This window comes from Sinocyclocheilus grahami, unplaced genomic scaffold, assembly GCF_001515645.1.
Source record: "Sinocyclocheilus grahami isolate Dianchi unplaced genomic scaffold, SAMN03320097.WGS_v1.1 scaffold116.1, whole genome shotgun sequence".
NCBI classification, from domain to species: Eukaryota; Metazoa; Chordata; class Actinopteri; order Cypriniformes; family Cyprinidae; genus Sinocyclocheilus; species Sinocyclocheilus grahami.
The window spans coordinates 2,151,291-2,169,115 of record NW_015505295.1 but is presented as its reverse complement, the minus strand read 5'-3'; the positions used below and the strand labels follow the sequence as shown (position 1 = coordinate 2,169,115).

General features: G+C 35.3%; 1 protein-coding gene and 1 long non-coding RNA gene across 2 annotated transcripts; both read left to right on the top strand.

The window, feature by feature from the left end:
- Positions 1 to 3,634: 3,634 nt before the first annotated feature.
- On the top strand, positions 3,635 to 5,571 carry LOC107589518 (uncharacterized). The gene is made up of 4 exons (XR_001609680.1): positions 3,635 to 3,698; positions 3,799 to 3,867; positions 4,283 to 4,315; positions 5,538 to 5,571. It is a non-coding gene; the product is annotated as an uncharacterized lncRNA (long non-coding RNA).
- Positions 5,572 to 5,848: 277 nt separating this feature from the next.
- LOC107589491 (hornerin-like) lies at positions 5,849 to 17,571 on the top strand. The gene is made up of 30 exons (XM_016277939.1): positions 5,849 to 5,938; positions 6,105 to 6,143; positions 6,329 to 6,370; positions 7,146 to 7,196; positions 7,284 to 7,334; positions 7,621 to 7,674; positions 7,790 to 7,828; positions 7,949 to 8,095; positions 9,360 to 9,407; positions 9,513 to 9,551; positions 9,648 to 9,671; positions 9,769 to 9,816; positions 9,924 to 9,968; positions 10,619 to 10,672; positions 10,762 to 10,809; positions 10,925 to 10,984; positions 12,033 to 12,077; positions 12,246 to 12,290; positions 12,371 to 12,400; positions 12,518 to 12,565; positions 13,579 to 13,632; positions 14,204 to 14,248; positions 14,353 to 14,391; positions 14,470 to 14,514; positions 14,601 to 14,636; positions 14,790 to 14,834; positions 15,115 to 15,168; positions 15,759 to 15,794; positions 16,086 to 16,130; positions 17,056 to 17,571. The coding sequence occupies exons 1-30, from the start codon at positions 5,899 to 5,901 to the stop codon at positions 17,088 to 17,090; spliced, it is 1,431 nt and encodes a 476-aa protein (XP_016133425.1). The 5' UTR covers positions 5,849 to 5,898; the 3' UTR covers positions 17,091 to 17,571.
- Positions 17,572 to 17,825: the final 254 nt, after the last annotated feature.

The window sequence follows — 17,825 nt, the reverse complement described above, 5'->3', positions numbered from 1 at the left end:
CCAAAATCATCACAATTAAAAGAATCAAAGACTTAAACTACTTCAGTCTGTGTGCATTGAATTTATTTAATACACGAGTTTCACAATTTGAGTTTAAACAAATGAAAATACTGAAATAAATGAACTTTTCCACAACATTCTAATTTATTGAGATGCACCTGTATATATATATATATATACATTGTATAGAGAGAGAGAGAGAGCATTTATACTATACATTTATATACATTTATACCAAGTTTCTATATATAATTTGATACATTATTAATTATAATATAAAATGATAATTCAAAAATAATAAAAAACAAAAATTATTTTTAACCAATATTTTAACAATACATTGCCACAACTATTACACATTTTTCCCCACACACACAACAAATGACATGCATAACACTGACAATAATTTTCTTGCCTCTGGAATACATTTTGTTATTTTTATTTACCAAAATATATTGTAAGTGTGGAAAAATATATTTTTGCCATAGGATACAACTGTGGTGGTTCGTCCTTTTCTATATGGTCCAAGCACAGTCTCCATGTACGGCAGCCACCCGCTGTACTGCCTGACCCCACCGGCCGAACTGAACAGATCCTGGACTGGCACTTCTAATCTCGTCACCCAAGGTTGGCTCCAAGAGCGCTATGGTTTCAAGCACCTAACACAGAGCTTTTGTTTGAGATCAGGCAGGCCTGCAGGAATGAGGGAAGCCACAGGACATTAAAACTGGCCAGCAGAAATCTGGCCACATCTGCCAACAAGAGCAGCTGATGTGTAATAATACAGCTTTTCAGTATGTCTTGTCATTCCACACTGCTCCTGTGATTGACACTGTACCAGCAGGTGGACATTTCTACTAGCAATAGTAGTCTAGTACTCAAGTACATGCAAAGCATTTTTGTGAACCGCTGATTCTTCCAATAGCAAATGAGCCTAATATTTCTAGCAGGAAAAAAATTAAAATAAAAGCTAGCTGTAGTTACACATTAATGTAAGCTAACATCTTTTAAATTTTTTGGATTCAGAGTTTAACAAAGAAAACAGAGTATTATTGTAACATGATAGTACAGATCAATCAAAATACACACACACAGTTCACATTTCACATTACAACAAAGAAAGCTTGTTTAGCTCAAGAGCTCATTAGCTTTACTACGACACACGTCCATTTAGTTCATCGGGAGGAGTTTATCATTATCAGAAATGCATTTCGAGGCCTGCTGGTGTTCGTTACATTGTAAAACGGGCTTGATGTGAACTGGCACACGCTACAGGAATGCAATCTTCCTGAGAGCTGCCAGATATTCAGTTACTGTGATGGGACAGGAGCATTAGCTTATGCAAAATACAGATACCATAGTACTTGAATGGACCATGCTAATCCATTAAAACATCACAAGAAATTCTTAATGTTACTGTCTTTCTTCAAAAGACCTAGCAACAATTGTGGTCTTCATTTACTCAATATTATGGAAAAATGCATACATAAACGCAAAAATTAAAAAAATTACAAATTTCTAGACTTAAAATTAATATAGGTATACATATTTTTGTTATATTGTACTTTAAGGTGTAAGAAGTCCTTTTATATTATAATATCTCTTGTTATATTGTACTTTAAGGTGTATATTATAATATCAGTTGTAAAAATCGAAAAACATTTACTGATTTTTATACTTAAAAGTGAAAATATAAATCTGAATAAAAGAAATAATAAATGATAAAAGTAAAAAGGTGTATTACACTATACATTAGCATAAATAAAAAAAGATAAATCAATTAAACAATTTAAATAAAGAAATGTATGATCTAAAATGTCCCAAAATGTATACAGACTGTTTCAGCAAGCAAATAAAGAAATACATAAAATATTAAATTAAATTAAAACCAGCCTAAAGTGGTTTGCGGGGGGGGGGGCGTAGCGGGGGGGGGGGGGGGGGGGGGGGGGGGGGGGGGTGCACTTGTCAGCTAGTCAGGCTGGGGGATCAAATGGTTGACCATCTAAACCAGGTTAACCCACCAAAGACCAGCAAACCACCTTATGCTATTCATATTACCTTGTTTCTGGCCACAGCATTTACTTAAGTTAGGACAAAAATCCAGTTTCCAAAATCCATGTTTTTGGACAGACTTGAACCTATTTTAAAATTCAATCAAATGTACTCAAATGAACAAACAACAATGACCAAAAATAAATAAATAAATAAAATAAATAATCCCACTGTACAACCTGAACAATAGTATTTTGGAGACAATTTATGAATTTTTATCATTAATGTTTTTGGAAATTGAAATATATAAATTTTGAAAATATGGTTTATTAAATAAAAGCAAATACTTAAAAATAAACGGCACCATCATTCATTCTTTAGAGTATTGCAGTTTTTTGTAAGAGCTATATCACAAAATTAGCATGAAAGAACCATCTGAAAACCTCTGATCTAAAACCAGCCAGGTCATCTTGTTTTCCAAGGGTGAATAAATGAGAAAGCACCTGTAACTTCCTGCATGAGTTCCTGTGGCTCTGGTCTGTGTGTGATGTTGTGTAGGTGCCCTCCACTGGTTGAGCTGCCTTACTGATTCCACCGCTGCCTGCTGGGCCAAACAGATGATGGGACATCCCATGAATTATGATGCTTTTCATCCCGATTTTTGGTGCAGAAGATATTCCTCATCATTTCTGCACTTTGATACGGGAAGACACTGCAGATCTGATCTGAATATAAATTATGAATCAAAAATGTGTGAGTACTCACCTGTCGTTTGATTGGTGGGAGCAGTTTGAATGGCAGGGGCTGGGGTTAGAAGTCCTGCCCCTTACCAAGATGGGGGGCTGGAAGGGTATAAAATGTATTTTGCTGGCCAGCCAAGCATAAGGAAGTCAAAAGCCCGTTTGCTGGTTGCTTTATGTCTGCTGCACAGTTTCCCACATAGACCTGTGCTAAAGATGCTGTCACGGTAAGTCAATGATGATCGATTCATAACAACCAATATATCTGAAATTGACATCAGGGGAATAGCTATGAGCAATTATTTATCAATATATATCAAGAATGAGCAGTGGATTGGTTTATCAATGTGCTTGAATGAGGAGTTTTTATGTTTATGCATTTATTTAAAGCAGCTTGCATTGAATTCAAAGTACATGCATTCATTCTTACATTCCTTAGGAATCAAACCCATAACTTTGGTGTTCCTAGCACTGTGTTTAAGCTGCAGGAATGGTTTTTTTTAATAGATTAAAAGCATGTTTTGTGTAGGATTTGATGCATATGACTTATATCTGGTTTAAAAGTCTGTGTTACTCTAATAATTGAATGCTGGGAATCTCGTTTAATAATCAAATGTGATATAATGTCTGATAACGGAATGCTTTATGATTAAAACATGCAAACTCGGTGCTAAGTATTACTTTTAACAATTACTTGTGTTTTTAAAAAGCCAAATCGATGAATTAAGTTGTACGCAAGTTAAAATTGTATTCAAATAATATTAAAAGCATGCATTTCCCAAGAGACTTGTTGGATTTTAATGCCCATTTTCAGCTGCTTTTGAGAATCTGCATGAGAAATAGCTCATTTCTGTGTTGAATGTACTTATTCTGGACTCTTATCATTTTGCTTTCACAGAAATCTTGTAATTGCTTCAGTGGCTGTTGTGTTTCTGGCGTCCACCGTATCAACAGCTCCTGTTGAAGGTATGAGCACTTTTCCCAAAGGGATTATTTAATGACACACTCCTATGTTTAACATACAGCGCCCATGTTCATTAAACTGCTCAATTATTTCTCCGGACAGATAAGGAGCCTGAGGAAAATGACTTTGAGGCTGAAGAGGGTGAAGAAGAACTGTCTGAGGAGGAAGAGGGTAGGGGATGAAGTTCTTTTAGATGTTACTTCATTAACATCCCGATGAGAGCCGATCGTACCACATCAAGAAGCTCATATTGTAGGCAGTTTGACACTAGATGTGATCCTGCAAAAGGACAAAATGAGAAGTTAATACTATAATGTTCATGATAAACGGTTTTAAAGTAAACCTGAATTTCTTTTAAAAATCCATTCGGATTCATAAACCCATAAACACATCAAAGGGGATAAATACAAAGTCTCAAAGAGAAAATAAAAGAGCATTTAACTTCAAACAGATCAGTGAATTCTAAACTCTGTGGACTCATATTATTCTGATAACAGTCTGCGAGGGATTCGGGACAGAAAGAGGAGAAGGGCAAAACAAAGGAGCGGTTGTTATAAACTGTATCGATTTTCCCTTTTCTTTACAGATGATGATGACTCCAAAGGTCAGCATATGAAGGGTGGGTGACAAGTTCACAACTTACCACCATTGTGCAAAACCTCAGTCATCTTTAATAATCACATAATAAGTCATAAGTTACTTCAAAAGTCAGTCTTTTTTAATGAGGCTGAGCTATTCGAAACATTTGGGGTTCTGCCATAATCAGACATTACACTTACAAAAAAGTACTGTGGTATTTTTTTCTTGTATTCTGTGATTTTTGGACATGGGATCAATGATAATACTTTGTTTTTCTAAGCTTGATCATTAAGATTTTAAAGTATGGTAACCATACGGTATCATAGTATATACGTATATCAAAGCAGCATGCTATTATATGTGTGTTTGTTTTTTGGACAACATATTCTTTTGAGTACTTTGGAGTATCATGGTAATACCATGATATTCCTAACAAAAATATTGTGATGTGAAAACCTAGTACAGTGATGGTAATCTTATCGAACTTCGATATATATTGAAATTCGTGTATCATAATATTTTATATTTATAGTATTTGCAACATTCCTACAAGAGTACATGGATTTCAGTACCATACTATATTTTAAAATACCATGGTATTGCCATCTGATACAACCATAGTACTTTTTGTAAGGTAATTAAGATATATATATAAAATATTTGGGGTCGGTATTTTTTTATATATATATATGTCACACGACTCTTCAGAAATTATTATGCAAAGAAAACATTTCTTATTTTTATCAATGTTGAAAACAGTTGTGTTGCTCAATATTTTTGCAGAAACTGATCAATTTTTTCAGGATTCTTTGATGAATAGAAAGATCAAAATAACAGCATTTATTTGGAACAGAAATCATACATAACATTACTGAAATCTTTACTGTCAGTTTTGATCAATTTAATGCATAATTTCTGTTAAAGACTAAATTGACTGACCCCAAATTTTCAATAAATTACAGTGTTAAAGACTAAAGACTGATGTTACTCTATATTCAACTTGTAGCATTTAGTTCTAATGTGGTAGCGACATTGCAAAAACGAAACTAAAATCCGATCTAAAATGCACATTAAAGCCAATAAAAGCAACTTAAAATCTATATAGCTGTTTTATACAAGATGCAAAACCCCTCAAGCACATGTAAAAAGAGTGTCTGTCCTTTCAGAAGCCACCTGGCCAGAATAGATTGATTGACCTGTGAGAAATGATCTCTGGGAATCTTAAGAATATGTTTCTTGTTCCTCTCCCTCTTTTCCCAAAGGAGCCGGATCGCAGCAGGCCACTGCAGCACCCAGAGGCTTGGGTAAGGTGAAGCTAATCCTCTTTAGAGCTGGAGGCAGAGAACACTGAACCTCTCAGCACTGGAAAATAGTTCACTGGGTGCACCCTACTCAGTAAGCAAAGTCAATCAGTACTTAATCTGGTTTAGGGATCAGGTATGTGGGGATTTTAGCCACGGTGGCTGAACGGCATTGCTCGATTTATTAATAAATGTGGAAAGACGAAACATCGGGTGCACAGATCCGTGCAAAACAGAGGCCTGTAGCGCAGTGAGATTGCATGTTTGTTGGGCCGATGTTTCAGGACCTTGTTTAGACTGAAGGGCTGTTTTTCTCCAAGGTATGACTCCTGGCAGCGCCGTGGCGGGCGAATCCCCAAACGGTAAGGAAAGTCTACTCGATAACGCAAAAACAAGTTCTGTTCGGAGTGCATTAGCCTCTCATGGCCTCTGGTGAAAGGTGAATTTGTTGAAAGCTCAATGGCCACTTTTCAGGCCTTTCTGAAGTCCAATACATCTTTTGACAAAACCTTTGCTCTTGTTTCCCAGGTCAGAAACTTAATGGAGGCACTCAAACTGGCCAAGTCTGTAAGTGTGAACCTGATCTATCAGGGGCAAAACTTTCACACAAGTCGCACTTTAGAAAAGCAACACCGACTGACCTTATGTAGGAAATGCACTACAGAGCTACAATATACGCACAGGGTCTCAGCCGAACATCAGGACGTCAAATCTAGATATCAGAAACTAAACTAGTGTTTTTGTCATTACAGCATCAGGCAGCACATCAACAGCTTCAAATGGAGCTTCAAACGGTAACCAGCATTTCAATCAGAATATTATAAAACCTGCTGCTGTAAAAAAAAGCCTAATATTACCTAATTTGACGATGCTGAGTTCAAAAATATCAATAAAAACTTCACATAAACTTTCACAAAATGATGTATTTATCTGCTTTAATGCACTTATGAAACAACAAAAGCAGCCAAATGTCAAAGGTTTTCACAAAAGCAAGAATTCTAAATGTATAATTTAACTTACAATCTGCAAAGAATTAGAAAAATGTTCAAATATGTTTTCACAAAATCTGTCGTTTTCTGTTGCTGTTTGGATGTAGGAAAACATTCACAGATCTAGATCATGCTTGCATTTTCTTCTGTTGCTGGCCTTAATTCTAACCTTGAAATTATTGGCTGAGAATTTAACGAATAGTTGTACTGGGCTCAGAGAAAGATAGCAATCTTGTCTTTATGGCAGTTTTTCCACTGATTAAGGGATAATTCAAGACTTCCTAACCGTACAAATGGTTGTAGAATGCAAAAATGCTACAAAATGCACATTGTATTTTGTGAGAAAATGACATGCTAGAGCAAAATAGGCACTATTTTTGGAATCAGCGCCCCAAAATTAGTAAAAAAAACTAACAAGCATTGGATTTCATTCAGAAAATGTGATGCAGGGTGGTGAATTATTAGTTTTGTTGTTTAATTAAACCACTAACTGCATGTCATTGGATTACTGGAGCATTTTCAGTATTGACGGCTATCCTTTATTACTGTCCTCTCAGAAATATTTCTTTGTGGGTTACAGGAAGTAACGGAAGAGACGGGTACTCTCGCCCATCTGGCTCTAGTTCTCATGGTACTGTACCTGTTCACCTGCTGTATATGCTTTACTTTTTGCCCTAACAAGTCGACTGCCTAATCACTGTATTTATTTCACTTACAGATGCAAGTTATGGTGGACAAGATGGGTCCAAATCAGAAATAGTTCCTCCAGGTACCTGATCACTGATTCTGGCCTAAAAAAAAAAAAGCAAAAAAAAAGCAAGTTACACATTTATATGGCATGGCATAAATACTAGCTTTATACACTAAAAATACTAAAAGGTTTAATACTACTATTAAAATTTTTTAATATAATATATAACAATTTTAACAAAAGCAAAAGTTTGGGGTCGGAGTAAAAGTATTAATTTCTTTAAAAAAATGTAAATAAAAATAAATTAATTAATTGTTAAACAGTAGTGCATTACATGAAGAGTGATAAAGGGAATTGTTCTCAGGTGTAGGAGCTGGAGGAGCAGGTGCTAATGGAGGTTCAGGATCTAAAGTCCCTGGTAATGACATTTAGAAACAAAATTATTGTTCAAAATATGATCTCAAATATTTGAAATTTTAGAAGAAGAAAAAAAAACATCGCTAGAGAAACCCAATATGTTTAATTTGTTTCAGGCACAGACGGGGGCGTCCATTCAGTGTCCATTTCTGTTGGTGAGAGGTTGTTCTGTTTATCTTAAGGCAGCCGTGCCTTATAATGTGTGTTTATATTATGCACATAAAATCAAAATATAGCATTCACTTCACAATGAGATATCTTTGTCAATCTCACAGTGTCATCAGGTCAAGGGTCATCAGGCCACATAGCACCAGGTCATGGGTCCACAGTGATATCCAGCCACACGTTTGGCCGACCTTCAGCAGGACAGATATCAGACGGTGTGGGCGTAGTTTCCTCTGAGGTCCAATCACAGCCTGCAGGTATTTCAATCAAAAAGATGGAAGAGTTCACCCAAAACTGAAAATTTGCTGAAAATGTACTGACCCTCAGACCATCCAAGTTGTAGATGTGCTTGAAAGATGAGCTTCTTTACTAAAACAGATCTGGAGAAATTTTGCATCACTTGCTCAGCTCTGCAGTGAATGGGTGCCGTCAGAATTAGAGTCCAAACAGCTGATAAAAACATCACAATAATCCACACGACTCCAGCCCATCAATTCACTTCTTGTAGAGCTGCATGTTCGTAAGCAACACATCCATCATTAACCAGCACTAAAACAGATCTGGAGAAATTTTGCATCACTTGCTCAGCTCTGCAGTGAATGGGTGCCGTCAGAATGAGAGTCCAAACAGCTGATAAAAACATCACAATAATCCACACGACTCCAGCCCATCAATTCACTTCTTGTAGAGCTGCATGTTCGTAAGCAACACATCCATCATTAACCAGTTTTTAACTTCAAACCGTTGTTTCTGACCTAGATACCAAAATTCATAATGCTTCCTCCAGTTAAAAAGTCCATCCCCTGTTGTCCTCTCACATCAAAATCCACCAACATATTTATTTAGGACAGTTTTGGACTGTTTTTCCTTGTAAACGGTGCTAGATCTGTGCATATTTCTCTCCTGATTATGACTCTTTCCCTGGAGGAAGCAATATTATGGATAGAGGACTCATGCTTTAGCTGTATGTAGTGTGGTTTGAAGTTAAAAACAATTTAATGATAGATTTGTTTCTTACAAACATGCAGCTTTTCACTATACAAGACATTCATTGATGGACTGGAGTTGTGTGGATTACTTGTAAATTATTGCGATGTTTTTATCATCTGTTTGGATTCTCATTCTGACGGCACCCATTCACTGCAGAGGATCCACTGGTGAGCAAGTGATGTAATGCTACACTCTAAAAAATGCTGGGTTAAAAAGGGAGAAACCCAGCTATTGGGTTGTTTTGACCCAGCGGTTGGGATGTTTTGAACCCAACCGCTGGGTCAAAACAACCCAATAGCTGGGTTTGTTCCTTTTTTAACCCAGTATTTTTTAGAGTGTATATTTCTCAAAATCTATTTCAATGAAGAAACAAACTTATCTACTCCTCTTGGATGGCCTGAGGGTGACTAAATTTTCAGCAACTTAAACTATTCCTTTAAATATAATTTTATATTTATTACATATAAGGCTTCAAGTAAAAGATCTATGCAAAAGTTATACAATCATAATGCTCTTTGCATGTGTGTTCAGGGTCGGAGGGATTCGCTCCACATACAGATGGCTCACAGTATGAAAATGGTATGTGTATAACAGGTTCTTGCTATTGTATCTCATGGAGGTCATTTCTTACTTTTTAAATGCTTAACACAATTATCAAGAACACATCTTGTCTTCTTGCATCAGGGGAAACCGCTCATGATGGATCTCAAATAGAGTCTCCAGGTGATGAACATTGAAGTTTACACACGGTTTACAAAATGTTTTCTATTAAACTATCATTTATATCATAATTATGTCATTTTTATCTTGTACATTCAGAAATCCCTGAGATAGAATCTAACGGTGAGTGTTATTGTGTGTTAATGCACATCAAACAGTATTGTGCATCATATTAATCAGAATGAGTGATGTAGTCATTTTAATCGGGTTCCTCTCATAGGCAATGGACACAAACAGCTTCTGAATGGAGGAGAAACAGGATTTACAGGCGAGGAAACAATGAATATATGGTTTTAATTGACTGACATTTCATATGACACAAAAGATAAAAACGAACAAACTGTCTCTGATGTCAATTTGCTGTTTTTGTTGCAGGCTTGGATCATTTCATGGCAGGCACATCTCAGATACAAGGAACAGGTATAAAAGCATGATTTCAAATCCTACCACGGAAAAAAACATTCATTTCTGAGATAAAAAGTATACTTACACTGTTTTCAATTTTTTTAAAAATTAACTTCTCTTCGTGTGTTGTTTGTCATATGTACGTATGCAGGTGGTTTTGATTCATTTGGCACAAGCCCTCACCTGGAAATTACAGGTAAACATCAGTTCAACTCTTCTGCCCTACAAAAGCAAAAAACACATTTTGAGTTATTGGGTTAAACCCAAAACCAAAACACTGATCAGAAGCTTCTACACTACTGTTGAAATCCTTGGGGTCAGTAAGATTTTTCAATTTTATTTCTTTTTTAAACTGAAACTTTTTTTAACAACAATGCCTTAATTTGACCAAACACTGAACTTTGTATCACAGGAATAAATAACATTTTAAAAGTATTCAAATTAAAACAGTAATTTCAAACTGTAATACAATTTGACAATATTACTGTTTTTACTGTATTTTTGATCAGACGTCTTTTAAAAACATTTAAAAAACTGACTGACCCCAACTTTTAAACAAAAGTGTATACATTTAACATCAAAAACTCTATACATATTCACTATATGTCTGGTAAACCAATCATTTACCTTGCTAACCGTCTCTTGTTCTGTATATCACACTCCAGGACCAGATTACCTGTCTGTTAACAATGCGAATGGTGATTATACTCATTCAATCAGTAAGTAAAGTATTAATCTGTTTACTAACATTAAATTAGTAATAGTATATTATGTTTCTTTCTAATAATATCTTTCATAATATCTCCAGGCACGGCTGATAATGGAGCCCAATCAAAATCACCAGCTGATACAACAGGTAAACTGATGTTAAACAACATTCTCACCAAAAATCCTGCATGTTCTGGTGGAAAGTGACATCAAATGCTGAAAGTGTGTCAAATCTTAATTGAAGTTTAATCTGATTTTTACAGATTCCTCAGTAGTCTTTGACACAATGTCACATCCGGGTCATTCCTTCTTAGATTATTCAGGTAGGACAACTATTTTAGTAAAACTTTGCAACAAAGTCTCATTTGTTAAAGGAATAGTTCACCCAAAAAGAAAAATGCTGTAGATTTTCTCGCCTTCGGGCTATCCAAGATGTAGATAAGGTTTTTTATTTAACAGATATTGAGAAATGAAGCTTTACATCACTTGCTCATCAATGGATCCTCTGCAGTGAATGGGTGCCGTCAGTCCAAACAGATGATAAAAAAAATCACAATAATCCACAAGTAATCCACATGACTCCAGTCCATCAGTTTACAACTTAAGCGAAAAGCTGCATGGACTCTCATTTTGACGGCACCCATTCATAATGCTAAATTTCTCAAATTCTGTTTTGATGAAGAAACAAACTCATCTACATCTTGGGCTAAGAGTACATTTTTTCAGCAAATGTTCCTTTTTTGGTGAACTATTCCTTTAACATTAGTTAATGCAATAGCTAACTAACAACAAACTTACAATTAGCAGTATATTTACTTAGAGACTTGCAGCATCTATTAATCTTTGTAAATGTTAATAAAAGTGCAATTGTTAAATGTATTACAAATTCTGTTTTGATGAAGAAACAAACTCATCTACATCTTGGGCTAAGAGTAAATTTTTTCAGCAAATGTTCCTTTTTTTTGGTGAACTATTCCTTTAACATTAGTTAATGCAATAGCTAACTAACAACAAACTTACAATTAGCAGTATATTTACTTAGAGACTTGCAGCATCTATTAATCTTTGTAAATGTTAATAAAAGTGCAATTGTTAAATGTATTAGTAAATGTTGAAATTAACAATGTACAATATTTCTACAGCTTTTATTAATCTAGCTTAATGTTAACTAATGTAAAAAAAATGTTGATCAACTAATAGTGAACAATACTTATATGGCATTTATTATTCTTATTTATTGTTAACTAATGTAGCTAACCAATGTTAATAAATGGATCTTTATGGTAAAGTATTAGCCCTATTTTCAATTACAAAAAACCCAAAACAAAATATGAGATATTATATTTAACAGTTTTTTGTTGTTCTCCTCAGATGGTGGGGCAGATAATAATGGTGCAGATTTACCTGATACAAATGGTAAGTTACAGTCAGCATGTAACCTCACCTTTCCTTGCTGGAAAATCCCGATTAAAGCAGTTGTTGGCTATACTTTTCCATGGTCCAAGCTGTTTTAGGTGGTTGACCACCAGCAGGGATTTCATCATACAGTATTATTTTCACACATAATTCATAACTGCATTACAGGAAAAGGAAACGGTCGGCACAAACCTGTGGTAGACATACAGAAAGGTATGTTGAAATGTCTATAAAAAAGATATGAAACCTATAAACGAGAGAGAACTGCAGTGTGTGTCTGGATTCGTTCACAGGTGACCCTCCAGGCGTTCATCTCGACATCAGTATGTATCTAGCAATAAAACAAACACAACTAATCAACACACAATCACAACGTCATATTATTGACAGACTAATATCCTAGAATCAATGTTAATATTCCCAAATGTCTTTCCAAACAGGCGGAACAGGCCATCAGGACGCTGCAACAGAGATGCATCACACAGCTGGTACTATATTACCTGGTTGTATGAAATACAATTGATTTGTTAGCCATAATTCCATTTGTATGCGTCTTCTCTTGGCTAGTCTGTCTAGAGTGGTGGGGTTGTGTGGCTTTACCAAATGCTCATTATGGAAAATATTTCTCATGGCAGGTTTAAAGCCATGAAATCAAATATCAAGTCAAGTCAAGTCTGCTTTATTGTCAATTCTTCCACATGTACAGCACATACACACAGAGAATTGAAATTGCGTTACTCTCAGACCCTTGGTGCATACAGATAACACTACAGTAGAACATAAATACAGATAGATACAGATTAAATATAAAATACAACTATACAAATATACAAATAAGGTAAAATATCGTCAGACTGTATCAGAGAGAAATATCAGAGTTTTGTGGATTTTAGTTCACATCCCATCTATTTGCTAGTAGTAGTGCACATTTTTTTAAAAAGTGGGAAACTTAGTTATTTAAACATAAGTTCAAATGTCAACCTATTCACTTGTAATGTCTTGCCTTAAATGAAATGTTGCCTACCTAGACATCATTGGTTTGCTCACACAGTGCGGTAGGCAGCATTACTTTATGCATTTATAAAGTTATTTGTTTTACCCAAATATCTAAGGTATTGGGGAAAACAACCCCAGAATGCTTTGAGGGGAACTCAGTGAATAAACCCATCCAAAATTACTTGAAATATAGGCCTACCTTCATTTCAGTGAATACTGAGAGTATTTCTTAAATAGTTCAAGCTTGTGCTGTTTTTATGCACATTAGACTTGTCATTCATCTACCAGCATGCTAACTTCAAACTTATGAGTTAGGTCTTCCAAATATTATTTTACATATAGAAGGCACCTGTCTATTTAGACAACAAGGTATCCCACTAGATTTTGGAACAGCGTTAATAAGTCATCACCAATCATCTTTACACATATCTTTACACATATATTAATCAAATATGAATCTACTTTGCCCCTTTAGAACTATTTTTCTTGTTGCTGTTATTTTCAGTTGGCGCGCTTGATCAAAGTGACCACACTCTCAGTCCTTACGCTGACACGACTGGTAAGCAACCACATATAGAAGCCTGTTTCCACCACAGATTTTTTTTAAATGAATAAAAAAAAGACTGTTAATTCTGACTAATCTCACAATTTGGACTTTCTTGCAATTCTGAAGAATTCTGAGAATTCAGGAATCAGAATTCTGAATTTTTCTCGCGAGTCCAAATTTACATATCACAATTCTGTCTTTTTTTTCACCACAAAATTAAATATTAATTTTACTAAAATATTAATTTTGTCATTCTTGCAATTGCAAGTTTATATCTCACAATTCTGACTTGATATTTTGCATTTCTGAAAAAGTCTAAATTGTGAGTTATAAACTCAAAAAGCCAGAATTATATTAATTACAGACTTCCATAATAATCCTTACAGATCAGTTTAATAAGTTAAATAATAATTATAATAAAATAATTAACTTATTTATTTTTAAAATGCATCTCTCTCTTTGCTTCTTTAAGATACATTTTTTATATTATAATTATTTTCAAATCATTTGTATGTAAAGCACTTTAAATTACCATTGTGTTTGAAATGTGCTACATAAATAAACTCGCCTTGGCTTCTCAAAGGATTTGACGGTGTCACCGGTGCAAGCATGCAGACAGATATGGCAGGTATAATCTTTAAAATTTGACCAAACATACACCACGAGTGAATGTAAAAGCAGCATTGGTCTTTGTGCACGTACCTGTAATAACGGAGCTGACATTGTGATCAGGTGCGGCAGGTGATCTAGTGACTCAAACAGACATGACAGGTGAGTACAACACATTATGCAAAGAAATAATTCAAGGAAATATGAAATATTTATGACATGCTGTTTCCTGTTATTCAGGGCATGGACACTTAGCTGTGACAGACGGTGTGCCGAATTACACAGGTAACCACGTTTCCTCAGCACATCCAGACACATGTCAGTCAATCACTCATGCGAGGGTTTCATGTGTAGTGTGTGTTTCTAAAAAGCAGATTCTGTGCGTGCGACTGGGACTGGATTTACAGGTGAGTGACCTTTAGATTATATGAATAAGGCACAGATAATATAAAGGTTCAGAAAATATGGATATAAATATATATATATGTAATAATCAGCTGAAGTAACAGACTGTATGATTTTTTATTTTGGCATTTCAAATGTTCTTGTCAAACTTTCAGATGCCTCAGAGACACACAGTAGCATGGTTCAGACAGACTTACCAGGTAAATTACGTTTGAAAACATCTGCCTCATCAGGTGGACTAACCATCTAGGTAAGCTGCCCTTATAAAAATGTACCATGGTAAACGTAGTTTCTGCAGATGATACTATAAGCCCGTTTGAAGGAAATTCTACCATTTTACAGTACAATAACAATGATATTTGGTGGAAACTATGATTACCAAAGTCATTTTTTGCAAGGGTTTGCTTACAATGCAGAAATTGTGTCAAAAGTTTATTAAAAGTTAAAAATGAAACAAACCTTTCTTAAACTCAACTCCAGTCACAGGGGATCCATTCACAGGGGTTTCCTCACAGACAGATGCCATGGGCACAGGTGGGTGACACACACACACACACACACACACAGGTATTCCTATCATTATGGGGACATTCCATAGGCATAATGGTTTTTATACTGTACCAACTGCATTTTCTATCCCCTTACCCTGCACCCCTCACACACAGCTACATTTTTAGATTTTCAAAGAACTTCATTCTGTATGATTTATAAGCTTGTTTCCTCATGGGGGCCTAAGAAATGTCCCCACAAGGTCAGAATTTACTGGTATTGCTATTGTTGTGGGGACATTTGGTCCCCATAACGTGGTGAATACCAGTACAAACACTATAAGGAAAAAGTATATTTGCGATTTTTTTTAATTGTTAAGCTACAGCTGAACCTCAAGGGACTCTCAGGAGTCCAAGTAAGGTTTTATATACACTACTGGTCAAATTCTTGGAATAATGATTTTTTTTTTAATGTCTCTATCCATGTCTCTTAAATCATGTCAAAATGTCATTTTTGATACACACTACATCTCTAAACCTGCTTTACCTACTAACCTGTACATATTCAAGTAAACAGGGTAAATTCATCAAATCAGTTGTTTTGATGTAAACCTCTGGTTTGTTCTCCTCTAACAGGCCAACCTGGTGCTACGGAACAGACACAGCCAGCTGGTAAGCTTCATGGGAGTTCAGTCCTCCTTCACTTCAGTCACATGATTTATGATTCATTCTGATGATCTGTATCTTGCTTTCACCTCAAAGCCATGTCAAACCTGTCAAGGAAACACATCGTTCATAAAACTGAATGAAGAACAATTCTAGAATAGAAATTAAATAGTGAATGCCTTGTGAATAGATTCACGTTTATGTCTGATTGAGATGCAACAATGATAGTGTCTCCTGTGCTGATAAACAGATGCTCAACAGCTCTTCTCTTTTCTCTGTTTTGCTTGTTCGGTCCAGTATCAGCAGGTGAACAGTACCACACATCTGGTCAGGGTCCTGAAGGTGGGTCTGAAATTCTCTATAAAAATATCTATAGAATTCATATATTCAAAACAAACGGCCCAAACAATCTCATTAATATTGGAAAAATACTTAATACTTAAATGTTAACACATTATGGCCCGGTTTCACAGACGGGGCTTAACTTAAGCCAGGACTAGGTCTTAGTTAAGATATTTAAACAGCTTTTATAAAAATGCCTTAGAAAAATATTACAGGTGTGCATATTGAGACAGAACAATGGCACTGACATATTCAGATGTCAGAGCAAGATATTTTCAGTTGAGCGCGCAAACAAGCATTTTAGTCTGTGAAACCTTTAAGATAGACCACAGTTCAAAACTTTGGGGGTCAGTACATCTTTTTAAGAAATGAATGCTTTTGATTAGCAAGGATGCATTAAATTGATCAAAAGCGACAGAAAAGACATTTATAATGTTACAAAAGATCTCGATTTCAAGTAAGTGCTTTCTATTCATCAAAGAATCATGAAAAAAAGGAAGGTTTCCACAAAAATATTAAGCAGCACAACTCTTAAACAATAGCCTAATAAGAAGAAATGTTTCTTGAGCAGCAAATCAGCATATTAGAATGATTTCTGAAATAGCACGTGACACTGAAGACTGGAGTACTGAATTAAAAAAAAAAAATCTATATTCAAAATCCGTTAAATTTTTAAAAAATGTTTTACTGTGGGCTATTTTTAATCTTACTGACCCCAAATTTTTAAACAGTAGTGTACATGGGACACTATAGCCTATGAAAGAATTTCTGTCCGTTCTCCTCGTGTTTCACTAAAGATGCTCGATGAATTTGGACACTGAAAAGCTTTAATGAAAAGCTATCATTAAGAAACCCAATTTTCTGCTTGTAAACGTCTGTCCAGCTAGTTTGGCCTTGATGAACTGATCTGTGCGCTTTTTGAAAGGTGCAGAAAATGTGGAACTGGAAGATACCTGCTGATTTCCACATGACGCCGCGAGTGAGGTTTCTGCGCTACAGATTTCAGTGCACAGACCACAACTCCTGGTAGAGGAACCCTGAACCCGACCGCTAGACTTTAGCTCTCCTTCGTGTGTGTGTCCGTTTGTTTTATTTTTGACTATTTAAACATTCAGAGGATACTGTAACTTAACTTTTTATTGCGCCTGTTTATAAAAGAGCCCTGTATTTTATTCATTGGTACAACGAAAGAAAAAAAATAAATCAAAGGAGTCAAATGAAAGAGAGAAAAATCAGGATTTAAAACGTATTTGCGGTGTAAATTTAACGGTTGTTTCCCCCATAAATGTCGCTACTGTATTTTCTTGCCTAGAAGTTAAAGCAATATTCTTTACCAATGTCACAGATTGTATATTGCTGAATGTATGTCATTTGATGATAATCTTTACATTAAATTGAACATCTATTTTGAACATCAAATTCAAATATTTGTCATTTTACCTGTTCGGAGGAATCGGTTCAAAAACAGGTAATGTAATTTGGAAAATGGTTGACTGTCAACTAGGTTAAAGGGTAAGTTCACCGATTTTCAGACAACTTTGTATTGTTACAATGTCGGCAGTATACGTAAATAAACAATTATTACATTATTTTTTTCAATGTTACCTGCACCAAAACATCCCCGTTTATTTGTCAGAAAAAATCAGCAAGGTGACGTAAACGCGTCATCCAGCGGGCTTTTGTGAAAACTACAAA